General features: G+C 47.8%; 4 protein-coding genes across 4 annotated transcripts; 2 read left to right on the plus strand and 2 right to left on the minus strand.

Annotated features, from left to right (window-relative positions):
• Nucleotides 1-764: 764 nt before the first annotated feature.
• F5147DRAFT_833702 (uncharacterized protein) lies at nucleotides 765-6,218 on the minus strand (the record flags this gene model as incomplete). The annotated part of the gene is made up of 18 exons (XM_041443882.1): nucleotides 765-1,078; nucleotides 1,140-1,255; nucleotides 1,309-1,329; nucleotides 1,381-1,481; nucleotides 1,537-2,317; nucleotides 2,364-2,615; nucleotides 2,671-2,730; nucleotides 2,779-4,365; nucleotides 4,421-4,546; nucleotides 4,598-4,831; nucleotides 4,882-4,999; nucleotides 5,053-5,287; nucleotides 5,338-5,372; nucleotides 5,425-5,504; nucleotides 5,589-5,692; nucleotides 5,753-5,777; nucleotides 5,832-6,056; nucleotides 6,105-6,218. The coding sequence occupies 18 exons, from the start codon at nucleotides 6,216-6,218 to the stop codon at nucleotides 868-870; spliced, it is 4,425 nt and encodes a 1,474-aa protein (XP_041297612.1). The 3' UTR covers nucleotides 765-867.
• Nucleotides 6,219-6,769: 551 nt separating this feature from the next.
• F5147DRAFT_673200 (uncharacterized protein) lies at nucleotides 6,770-7,286 on the plus strand. The gene has a single exon (XM_041435713.1). The coding sequence runs from the start codon at nucleotides 6,797-6,799 to the stop codon at nucleotides 7,079-7,081; it is 285 nt and encodes a 94-aa protein (XP_041297613.1). The 5' UTR covers nucleotides 6,770-6,796; the 3' UTR covers nucleotides 7,082-7,286.
• Nucleotides 7,287-8,500: 1,214 nt separating this feature from the next.
• On the plus strand, nucleotides 8,501-10,667 carry F5147DRAFT_673203 (Bestrophin, RFP-TM, chloride channel-domain-containing protein). Its single transcript, XM_041435714.1, has 15 exons — nucleotides 8,501-8,685; nucleotides 8,736-8,768; nucleotides 8,818-8,856; nucleotides 8,909-9,034; nucleotides 9,092-9,114; nucleotides 9,166-9,171; nucleotides 9,220-9,277; nucleotides 9,326-9,819; nucleotides 9,870-9,943; nucleotides 10,001-10,022; nucleotides 10,071-10,138; nucleotides 10,189-10,347; nucleotides 10,397-10,423; nucleotides 10,474-10,507; nucleotides 10,557-10,667. The coding sequence occupies exons 1-15, from the start codon at nucleotides 8,641-8,643 to the stop codon at nucleotides 10,627-10,629; spliced, it is 1,281 nt and encodes a 426-aa protein (XP_041297614.1). The 5' UTR covers nucleotides 8,501-8,640; the 3' UTR covers nucleotides 10,630-10,667.
• On the minus strand, nucleotides 10,668-11,786 carry F5147DRAFT_605150 (NdufV2, NADH dehydrogenase 24 kd subunit). Its single transcript, XM_041432317.1, has 6 exons — nucleotides 11,626-11,786; nucleotides 11,548-11,577; nucleotides 11,269-11,492; nucleotides 10,998-11,208; nucleotides 10,817-10,948; nucleotides 10,668-10,765 (listed from the first exon to the last, which is right to left on the minus strand). Exons 1-6 carry the CDS (start codon nucleotides 11,728-11,730, stop codon nucleotides 10,724-10,726), a joined length of 744 nt encoding a protein of 247 aa, XP_041297615.1. The 5' UTR covers nucleotides 11,731-11,786; the 3' UTR covers nucleotides 10,668-10,723.
• Between the last annotated feature and the right edge of the window lie 43 nt (nucleotides 11,787-11,829).

Consider the following 11,829-nt stretch of genomic DNA (forward strand, 5'->3'; position numbering starts at 1 on the left):
AGACGGAACTGTCGCATTGCTTTCAACAGAGTTCGCCACTTGCAAAATACCGTCAGCCCGTGGATCATCTATCTCAAATGAACTAGCCGCAGTCGAGCGTTGTTCTGCACTCCACGGACAAACACCCTCTCCACTTATGGTGGGTTTGTCGAGTTTATATTTCTGTCAAAGTTAGAGTTACTCATTTCACTCTTGGGAGAAATTAGCTCACCTCGATCTTTTGGATTCCTCGATATTTCTTTCTGTGTTTGGTCCAAAGTCTAGGATAGTATTTGGAGCGCTTGTCCAAACTGATCTCCTTCTCGCGTCCGTGGCACCTGACGGATGTAGGCATACACTATCGATGTATTCATCGTCTTCGAGCTCCGTTTCCGCTGATCCTCACTTTTCCTCTGCTGCTTGTGAACAGCACGTGATGAATTGATTATCGTGCTTGCTGTCATCGGCACCCATTTTTTTTAGTGAAGTCATGACTCAGTACGTTCTGGGGGTGAGATAAGGCGGGCCCATAGAAGTTGAGCTTGGCCGGACTGCTCGTTGACAAGGAGGCTGATTGTGGGCCAGTTAGTGCGGGTGGCATACTCAATAACAGTCTGAGTACTCCTGCAGTGAGTATAAACTAGCGTATGGGCGTGTTCAGACAGACTCGTGTACACGAGACAAGTATGGATCCACTTGTTTCAAGCGAGTCCGAGTCGCCCTTCTTGTTCATATATAGTTCGCCTCACACTGTCGCTTGACCCGCACAAGCAAAACAAATACTTCATGAACTTCGATTTGCAAACAGTAGTCGAACAATAGAAAATCCCTTGATGGCAAGGTGCGGGTAGTTACAGTACATGTCAATGGCCATCAAGATACACGGAATTAATGCTTCAAGAATCTAGAGTTCGGTGGAAATAGTGATTTTGGAAACGTCTTGGAAGAAACATTGCGGTCGTGTGTCTCGAGAGCCTTCTTCAGATTATCTTGAAGTTGCTCGCTGGACTTGATCAAGCCTTCCCAGTGACGTGTCATAGTCGCGCAGTACTTAGAATAACCTTCCTCCAGAACTATGAATGAGGTGTATTGTGTTGCACTGGTTGATCATAGCAGAATGAACTCTGGTCAGCAACCTATGTCTGGAATGAATCACTGACTATGCATCTGCCAACGCGTGTAAGTCTTCAGCTGCGTCACGCAGGAGCTCCTCCCTCCCAGCGCGGACTTCTTTGTTGACGCTTTTGAACTTGTTCGCGATGCCCTTCACTATAACCTAAGCAGAAGTCAGGCGATGAGTACGTCTAGTCACAAGGTCAGGAGCTTTACATTCTGGATGTCACTCAATACCTGCAAAATAAATAAATGATGTGGCAAAAACTCGAGCATATTTTTCCTCACATCCACTATGTCCTGGATATCATTACCCTCATCGGACTTGATGTTACGACGACTGTTCTCCCTTCGCGACTTCTTTGCAGGTTGTTCTTGGGGACTTTGAACTGGTAAAGCAAAGCGTGTCAGACGTTCCAAAATGCCACGTATCCCTGTACTAACCAGGGATTTGTTTGACTGGGTGGGCGCTCGTTTTCAGAGCGAGAGGGGACAGCGAATATGGTAACCCATGATTCTCAAATCGTACCCGATTGGAGGACGACTTCCGCACAGGATGAGATGATTCAAACTCGTCATCAGAAACAAGTGAGACGACACGGTCCAGAATTGGTCCATTGGGCGGGCGAGTTTTGGTTCCGGGGATACCGTTTCTAAACGCACCATGGTTGTTAGATCGAATACTAGACTTCAAATATGTCACGGTGGGGATCTGGACAGCATCATCGGAATTGGGCCGGGTCACCAGTGGTGATGCAAACGAAACGACCGATTGCCTCCGACGAACCGGAACGGAAGGTGAGGGCCTCACATCACGAGGCCCAACCGAAGAACCTTCGGCATCGTTTGTTCTGATGGGGGTGGGGAAAATATTCAACGCTGCGAGTTGCTCTCGTCGCTCTTCGTTATGAGAGGGAATAGGCAGGAGGGAAGGATCTTGGGATATGATGACATCCATGGCAACATCGGTAGAAGGCTTTGAGACCCCGATACATGTCCCATGACCATCTTGAGGTCCGGTGACGTGTAAGGCAACTGGAACTGCAATGAAGCTCTCTACGGGATGTGGGCCTTTACTCGGGAGTATTCCGGCATCCTTGGACACGCCACGATCCTTTGCTGAGCTGTGGCAATCTTTTACTGGAGTTGGGTCCAGTGTGAGGTCGATACAAACAGGGGATTTACGTGGGGTCAATTGTAACGGAGGGGGATCTGAGGAGGCAGGCTGCGAAACACTCAGCTAACATAGTATCACAAAAAGCGTGACATACAAGAATAGGATCCTCGCTCCCTTTCAATGATACTGAATAGTCAATGAAATCGCCGAAGAACGCTTCATCTACATCTCCCGATGCGACATCCTGGATTGGCTCTAGTGGATCCTCATCTAGGGGGCTGACCCCCAAAGGCTTCACTTCCTCGGCCGGGGCATGTTGTGCAACGAATATCGGGTCCTCCCAAGGTGCCCTCTTTGATTTGGGAGTATGAGCACACTCTGGAGTTGATGGTTTCTTTTCGGTTATCTGAAATGATGTTAGCTTTTGGAACGTTAGTGACACCTTGGTTAGATCGATATACCACTGTATTAGTGTTTCCAGCCTTGGTCTTGGTGCTCGCACCCGCCCGGTCCATGTCCATCTTGTATGCAATAAGAGGAGTAGATAATCAAAGGAAGAAGCGACATACCTCATTGGCTTGCTCTCTTGATGCCGACTCTGGCTTAAGGGACACGGAGGGAGTGTTGGTTGCATAATTATGAAGGGGTTCCACTTTTGTAATTTGTTCAACTGGTCCTGATGCAGCGACTATCCCGGTGTCGGCTTCTGGGGGCTGGAGTTTCGGGTTGATCTCTTCGGGCGACTCGGGTTTAGGCGGTTTCTCGTTCCTACGTCGCAGAATGACTGCGCGGGTTTGTCTGCCAGAAATCGGAGTTGGAACCTTCTTCGGTGCCGGTTTGGAAGCCCTAACTGGCTTAGCTCGCGCGTTCGTCTTCCCTTTCAAAGTTGCTCCAGGAACTTCGTCAAAGTCTACGTTCTCTGGTGGAATAGGTGACAGTGCCTTCCCTTTCTTTCCGTACTTCCTGGGAGCCTTCGTGATAGTTATCGACGTCGTTGACGGTTCGAAAGGGTCGAGAAGTATACTTGCTGCACGCTTGTTAGGGATGTCGCCAGTTTTACGGGCCTTCTTCTTAGGTGGATGATCGTCCTCTGGAACCTCGGGTGCTCTTGTGGGGGAACTTGCGTCATCTCGTTTGCGTCGAGTGCCTGCCAGCTTCACTGGTATATTGGCTAAATCTGCGAGTTTTGAAGGGGGCACACGCCTCATAGTTCCTTTACCTGTTGCCAGATTCTTCATAGGTGAAGTGGGTATGATTCCGCGTGCAGTCAGTTCCGCGTCGGGTATAGTCTTGCATGGTGGCACTTGATCATGAACAGAAGCATCCTTCAAGAAGGCATCGTCGTCGAGATGTGTTCTGGCGGCATTATTGGCTGGTCCTGGGTGACTGGTCTCTTTGTTGGATAGTGTATGCGGCCTTTTGACTTCCAGGGAAACATTTTCTAGATCTGTGTCAATAGTGCTAGACGACCTCAGAGTGGAAGAACATTTGCCATCGATGCGGCGTGTCTTGCCAAGTTCTGTCGTTACGGTCTCTACGTTAATGTCTGGCTTAGCTGGTGAAACTGTCGCCCTCTGAGCGCCCTTGGGCGTGGCTCGTATCTCCTCTTTATCGGATTCCACAATTAACCTTCGCTTGGCGATGCGTTTGGGCGCTGGTTGAAAACTGATGCTTTTTGCGCTGAGACTAGGAGCTGGCTTGGCTTTGATAATTTGTGCTGGATGGACTATGAAGCGAACGTCGGCGACAGGTTTGAGAAGTTCGTCGTCAGATATTTCGGAGAGCTCGTCATCGCTTTCGCCAAACACTGAGACGTGTACTGCACTAAGGGGGTCGTCCTTTGCAGGACTTTTGCGAGGCGGAGTAACCGGAAGAGGCGCAACTTTTTTCGCGGACTTGGATACAGGCCGAGGTCTGGGGACAGTCTTTTGGGTACGCTCGGCGCTGGCGTCATTTTTGGACTCCTGAACCTCAGGCTTGTTAGCCGGAATTCGGGGTAGCGCCTGCTGTGCCGACATGGATTCTTGCTCAGAGTGAGCAGCGATAGATCGTGCATCATCCGGGAAGTTGGTTTCGTACACTGTCGGCTCTGAAGTCAATATTAATATAGAACTGAACCTAGGGACTTCACCGTTTTGAACATGTTTAACTTTATCCTGCAACGTGCAGAATTATTAGTACGAGGGTTGAGAATTAGATTAACGTAACAACCTCATACTGTGACCCTTGTGGTGGTGGTGAAGAGTCGCCCGAAAGTCTGATGCTATGTGCGAGACCAACACTTCTCCGTTTTTTAGCTTGTTGTTGGGGATTTTCACCTATGAAACTGAGCTTGACCTATTTGAAGCTGTTAGTGAAATTATTCATCGATAGCCTCCTTGCACTCACTATACCACGCCTCCGTAAAGCCTCCATGAGCCTGCTTAAATCCTCCCGTTGAATTTCGAATTTCAAGTAAAGCTTCTGACCTGCCGGGACGTCAAACGACACGTCTCCAATACTTGGTGGCGTTGTTAAATCGACATGAACAATGACTTTGCCATGCGGTGGCGCCTTTGACACGTCGATCGTAACAGAGCGTATATGACTATAGGAGATCTTTAAGCTGTCGCAAACATCATCCTGGTAACAATAGTCAGCGAGGCCCACGACAGCATGATAAATACAATCACCTGCTCAACAACGTTGGCAAGGAAAAATTCTCTATCCAGGTGCAAGCGGTCAAATGCAGTCGGTTGAGGATAACATTTGCCGCATACATCGACTTCGTCCAAGGCAAATGATTGAGGGCTGATCCAAGGAGTGGATTAGTCTGGCCTGCATTACCAATCCGAAAAACTCACAAGGTGATATCGCTCCTGGCCAAAGTATCCATGATCTTCATTACCGTATCCTCCCAGTGCGAGCTGCTAATGTATTGGAGGGCGTTGACTAGTTCCGAACTACAGCTGAAGTGTTTCTCGGAACCAAAAAGGTTGTTGATAAACTCTGTCCGTTTCACCGTCCCTTTCTCCGTTTTGTTCGTTATTGGGATCAACCATCCCACTATATCCAGAAGGGCTTCGATTACAAGGTAGTCTAAGTAGAGTCAGACAAACCTCCTATAAGAAAGCTTCATGCAGACTTACCCTTGGACTGTGAGATTGCGATGCCAATAAGCGACCTGAGAACTAATCTGAAATCATGATCAAATAAAAAAAATGAGACAATTTTACCCTCCAAGAACAGCATGATCCCGTAGCCTCCGTTGATTTCCTGGATGTCCGCTAAGCGTTCCATGTAACAGAGAATATGCCTATCAATAGAGTCGTCATAAATTACATGACAAATGAGCGCATATATGCTGCTATCAGACTACTATCCAGTGGTAAGTACTCACCGTCCTTTGTGTTCGTGGTAAAAGTGTTAAGGAGGCGTCCTGATAGAAGAAGAGCGTGCATATAGTCGGATAAAACGCTAATGCAATGGTTTCCTTGGTCATATCTGCCAAGTTCGGGGCTTAGACAGATACTTAGAAGAAAGAAATTCTGAATCCAATCGCACCATCACCATGTTTATCAAGAAAATCCTATATTTAATCCCGATAAGTCTGGTCATAATATTGCAAGAAGTGATATCATACCAGGACACCTGATAAAAGCGCAACTGCAATGTCATTCCACCAGGCGCTTAGTTGAAGATTTTGAGCATTCAGGGCATTTCTCAGTTTTTCATCGACTACTTTGCGAAGTACAGCGGAGGAAAGCTGGAGCGCAGGTCCGGGAACGGCAGCATACAAGGGAACTAGAGGTCGACGAAGGATAGAACGAAGTTTTGATATTGATTGTGAGGAAGGAGACGACGATTTCTGAAATGATTTTAAGCGCCTGTTTTCGATATGAGGTTGAACGCTCACCAAGAGAATAAGGTACGAAGTAAACTGGCTGACAACATCGCCGATGCGCTTGTCGATTCCGCTTTGCTTGACGGCAGCTTTGAGCGCCTCTATAGCCTTTTCAAGTTCCGTCATTCACACAAGAGTAGTTTGGAGTAATATGAGCACAGGTGTTGTCCTTGATCTTCGCCCTTGCGCGGGTTCACCTAGTGAGTGGGAGATGCAGAGCCGCATTGAGTACTTCACGCGTTAAGATATTGGTCATCACGTGATAATGTCCTTTCCATCATGTGATTGACACGGAGTTTGAATTTTATTGTCGCGCAGACGTATTTCAAGCCAACTGCCAACGAAATTCCAGGTTGACCCCCTTCTTGTGCGCCTTCTTGTAATACTTATTGTGTGCACGCCGCCCTCCTGCGCTACCTAAAACCTGGAATTCAACCGGAACAATCAATGGAATCTATCAAGGGGGAAGTCGCACCACTGTTACTCCTGCCCGAGTCATGGGAGGTACCTGTTGTCCCCGCCGCTCTCGGTATCAAGACGAAATTGTCGAACGTCAAACTAAAGCAATCTCGGTATGATGATATATGGAGTGAGGACGTGCACGCTGCATTCATGGAAGGTAGGGAGCGCATCCGTCGCCGAAATTGACGTTCTTGTAGAATCGTAGCTGAGAATATGTTCAAGCTATTGCCATCTACCCGCCAATGGGTAAGCGGCGACTCAGATATGTACGTATATTAAAAGAAGATCAAGACGAAACTGCGGAGTCGTCCCACGTCAAGTCGTTCGGTCGGTGTCAACTCATTCAGTCGTACATTCTGGAGAAGACCGGCAAGAACCGTACTCGAAAGCAAGTATCAAGTCATCTTCAAAGACTGAAGAAAAAGTACAAGAACGATCCAACCAGTCTGTTGTCTCAGTGTCGGTATGCTTTCCTACTGAATCGCACCTTGCAGAACGCGTATTGTTCTTGGAGATCTCGCAGCTAACTCAGCATTCTGACCGAGAAGAGCCGGCGTCATATTCTGCAGGAATCCAAGCAGATACTACCCCGCCTCTGTCTTTGTTCTCCGATCAGGCTTCACCTTTCAGTGGTCTCGTCCGGGATGGGTTCGAAGAACCAAAGCGAGGTGCCACGTCTGCTAATTCTGCCAACGAATCCTATTTCACATACTACCACGCCGACAACAGACGCCATTTGTTTGATGAACAAGAGAAGGTATCCAACTCCTCGATGGTTCCTCAGGTCAGACCGACTTTGCCGATGGGGATTCCAACAGAAAATTCAGTCAGCACTGGTTCTGAATTCTCGCTGTCTTTGAGACGACTCGGTAACAAGCTGGCCCCACTCAGCCGGCAATTGGAAGGGCCCACCACCGTCTACTCTTCCGAAGTTCATTGCTCCCCTGCATGTGTTGTCACTCACGATGGTTCCAGTCTTACCATGATGGACTTTCCCTGCAACTATCCACTGACTCCAGTAGACCAACTCCTCCACACTCCTTTGCAGCCTCCGCAGATCACGCGTCTTGAAAAACGACGGGTTGTTCCGGAGAACGTCGACGGATGCTGGAGCTGGCCGGTTAATGCCCATACAACTGGCTCACCTCCGGACTCAGATTTGTACACACCCCATGCGCACACTGCAGAACTTTTGCTCTCACTCTCAGATAATAGTAGCGAGCCTTCCTTCAACATGAACTTTATGAGCGACTTTCACCCGGAACACGAGGACCGGCACCACGCTCGGCGGCTGTCCTACTCTCATGCCTACAATGCTTCCTCCTCGTACGCTCAGGACCTGTTTTCACAAGGATTTCTGCACGTTCTACCGACACACCCTCGATTTCTTCCTGACCTGTGCGCACATGCGGAGGAAACACTTGCGACACCTCTCATCAAGCCTATTCCCCTATATCCCGCTGCGTATACGCATTCAGAAGATGACACACCGGATCTGTCACCCGTCCCCGCTTTGTAACGCACCTGCAGTTTTTATTTGTTTTCTTCATCACTATTTTTACGATCACCCAGACGTGTCATAGCATAACTCGCAAACATCTCATCGACGCATTAATACCCGGCAGATTAATATCGCACTCCTATTATAGTACTGTTTTATCACCCTTCGGACAGCTTGTGGGCAATAGTAAATAGTATAGACATGTCAGCCTCAACTGGACGATTCATTGGATTATTATTATCGACGCAGCGTGAAATATCTGACACTTCAGCTAAACGTTGCAAGCTGCCGAGGAGAGTTGGTTTAGAGCCAAAGCCGACGTGCTCTAGACTGTTGTTGCATATAACTTTTGATCGTCAATTTAGTAAGCTTTGACGCCCTTCTATATGTAGACTGAGGGATTTGCTGGCTTGATAATAATATCAATGATGTATTAATACGGTAACTATACCCGCGGGTTGCAACTTGCCCGCGGGTCACAAAAACTGTTTTAGTATCCACTCTAACACGTGCACAGGACGTCGGGCTCCAACTCAACTCTCGCGGTGTCTGCCACAGTATTTGGACCGTCTGCCACTAGACAGCATGGAGTCCCACCAGAGTTTGAAGTTCGCCTTAGCAGCCTTCAAGGTAAGATTCCAAAATGACCATCCATCTTTGTCCAACCAATTAGATGATAGTCCCCAAGGATCAAAAGGAAGTACCTACGCAAGGTTATTTGAAATTTCACTCCTCCGCTTCTCTTTGGCTGACGCCGTGCAGTACTCGTGGCTCCCCGATGTATTGCGATTAAAAGGCAGCGTACGTGTTGTTGGCAGGAGAAAACGCAGTGACTAACATGCTCATGATATAGATCATCGGTCGTATAATTGGTCCAGTTTTGACTGTCACCATATTTGCTGCGTTGGTTGCCTATGCGTGGTCCAAAGGGAAGAGAGTGGTCTTGACAAATTCGGTCGTGCCACTGTTGTCTGTGGTGGTAAGTACTAGCGAATGTTGCCAACCCATGAATATGCTGACATGTCACAATTCCCAGGTTGGTTTGATTCTCGTATTCAGGTGAGTTATATGCATAGTCCACGACGCTGACCAGCTTACAGCTCTCTACAGAAATGGGTGAGTAAAGCATGAAGTTACCGAGGACAGTATTTGATCTTTGCCTAGCACTTCATACGACCGTTTCTGGGAAGGTCGAAAGTGCTTCTCGTCCATCACGTCTAATGTAGGGATGAATAATCGCCTGTATTCTGTTTCATTGAGTCTTCTCTAGGTCCGCAACTTGTCTCGTATGATATGGATTCATGTCTCGCTACCTCCTGATGAAGATCATCCCGCTCACGTTCTTGGAAAAACACCAACGTCTGCGCTTACCACCGCTCAACTCAAGCGTCAGAAGATAGAAGTTTTGCAGTTTTGCGTCGCTTTTGCATGTGCTGTCAAGCACTACCTCCGCAATGAAGATGGGCCTGATTACGATGATTATACTGGCATTCTTCCCGCATCTTTCACGCGAATCCACGACCTTGGTTATACCACAGCTCAAGGCAGATCCTCTCCTAAGTCTTATGATGCGACTTCATCAGCTTCGGATAGTGCACACAACAACACCAATGCCACTAAGAGAGTTCGTCGGAAGCGCAGCAAGAAAACACTTGTTGGCCATGCCACCACGTCAGCTTCAACTACCCCGCTGCTTTCGAATTCTCATCAAACTGTTGAGTTTCACCCCTACGCTGATCGAATGTCTATCCCATTTCCCCTCCTGTTCGTAATTAAACTTAATATGCCACACCATAACTGACCAGTAACAACAGTATCGCTCATGAGCTGTCTAGTGCCATCTTCAGGTTTAAGCGGGAAGGTTTGCTTGAAACTGTTGGTCCGGCAGGTAAGATACCCTGACATGATTCTTAATCTTGACGCTTAATGTTGTGCTGATACTCAGGTATGAATGCCATGAGTGGGTTGTAAGTCAGATGTGTTAGTCCACTGAAAACCATCTTATCTTTCTCCAGGGTGCAGTCAATGGTTGACCAAATGACTTCGATGGAGAGGGTGGCGAATACCCCTATACCCGCGCCTTGCGAGTTCAATCTTTATTGGCATCTCCACCAATTACTGATAGCACTCTAGATGGAATCCATTTAAAGCAATGTGTAACTTTATACCTGTTTGCCCTGCCATTGACCCTCATCAATGACCTCGGCTGGAGCACAATTCCCATCGTTACTGTAGTTGCCTTTACATTAATGGGCATCGAGGGTATCGCAGATGAGATCGAGATGCCTTTTGGTAAGTGTTCTGCACGGACAAACAATTATGTTGCTGAAAACAGCATTAGGATATGACGCGCATGACTTGCCTCTTGGTGCGTTTCGGTACAATTCAGCGTCTTTTATTATTAACTTACATACACAGACACTTACTGTAACGACTTGAGAGAGGAGATTGAGTAAGTTCCATGTCTTGATCTCATGTTCCGACTACCACTTCTTGGGCAGGTTTATGATCGAAAGGCTTCCGGAGGGTGGACACGGCGCACATGGTTATGACGACGGAGAGGGCGACGACTAAACATCTCGAGTGATTTTGAACACTGATAGGACTTCACACTTTGTTTCTTTTTTCAAATCATTACCATCAAAGATAGTTCTAGTTCTAGGAATATCTAGCTAAACTCCGGTGTGCAGAACTCTCCTGGTCCATAGGGCTAGTAACAAATATTCAATGACATGATATTGTCTGTACGAAGCAAACTTACTTTCGATGTGAGTGAGGTAAGTCCAGCAGAGTTTTCGCTTGTCTTTCGCCCACTTTGCGGTCCCGGTTTCGGTTTTTGGCCCTTTGCGAAAGCCTCCAGGACTTTCTTTGTGGTTGCCGGTGTCAGATCCTCCTGGACTCAGTTCAGCTCACGTCTTGCGAGGAGTGAAAAGGCGACGAACGTAGAAATCATCATTCACGACCATCATAGGTGCATTACTGCAAGCACCTTGGCATTCAACTTCAACAACTGTGAATTTACCATCGTCTGTCGTGGCTCCTGGTGTTAATCCACCCAGTTGACTGCAAACCGTGTTCAAAATCTCCGTGGAACCACTCAGCATGCATGGTGTGGTGGTACAGACTTGTACAAAATTCTCCCCAATTGGTTCACTGCGCCAATACAATAGTCAATAGAGCAGACCTCTGATTAGTGCCGCGTGGTTGACGCACCGGTTGAACATGGTATAGAAGGTCGCGACCTCGTACACCCGCATTGGGGGCATCCCGAGCAGTTTTGCGACATAGTTCATAACACTGATGCTCGTCCATCCCTTGTTCTGCCGTTGCCCGAGGTCAAGGAGAGGAATGACCGCAGCCTTCTTATATTGCGGAGGATATCTAGAGATGATCTCTTCGGCCCTCTTCACGTTGTCTGCTGTGAACGCAAAGGGTATCTGTTCCAAGAAGTATTTTGAGTAAGTATAAAGGTCGCCAACATGGAACGCATACCTTCGGGTTGTTGTACTCCGTGTCGCGGTGCTGTCCACATTTAATAACTTTTCAGTTCAAAATAGAAGATTCACCTACCATGAACAATGCATCCGAGCGGCGCGCGCACGAGTTCGAGAAGGCCCTCCCAAAAACTGAAGGAGTTGAGGTTGCTGAACGCCTCAATAAAGTGGTTGCAAGCATTGTCCACCAGCGAGCGGAAGTGTGATGAGGTTTGTCGGAACAGTAGGATGAGAGACCTGAAATTCACACGATCTGTGACTGGATACGGCATATTGCCTC

The sequence above is a fragment of the Suillus discolor genome (assembly GCF_016758755.1).
Source record: "Suillus discolor strain FC423 chromosome Unknown F5147scaffold_6, whole genome shotgun sequence".
In the NCBI taxonomy this organism is placed as follows: domain Eukaryota; kingdom Fungi; phylum Basidiomycota; class Agaricomycetes; order Boletales; family Suillaceae; genus Suillus; species Suillus discolor.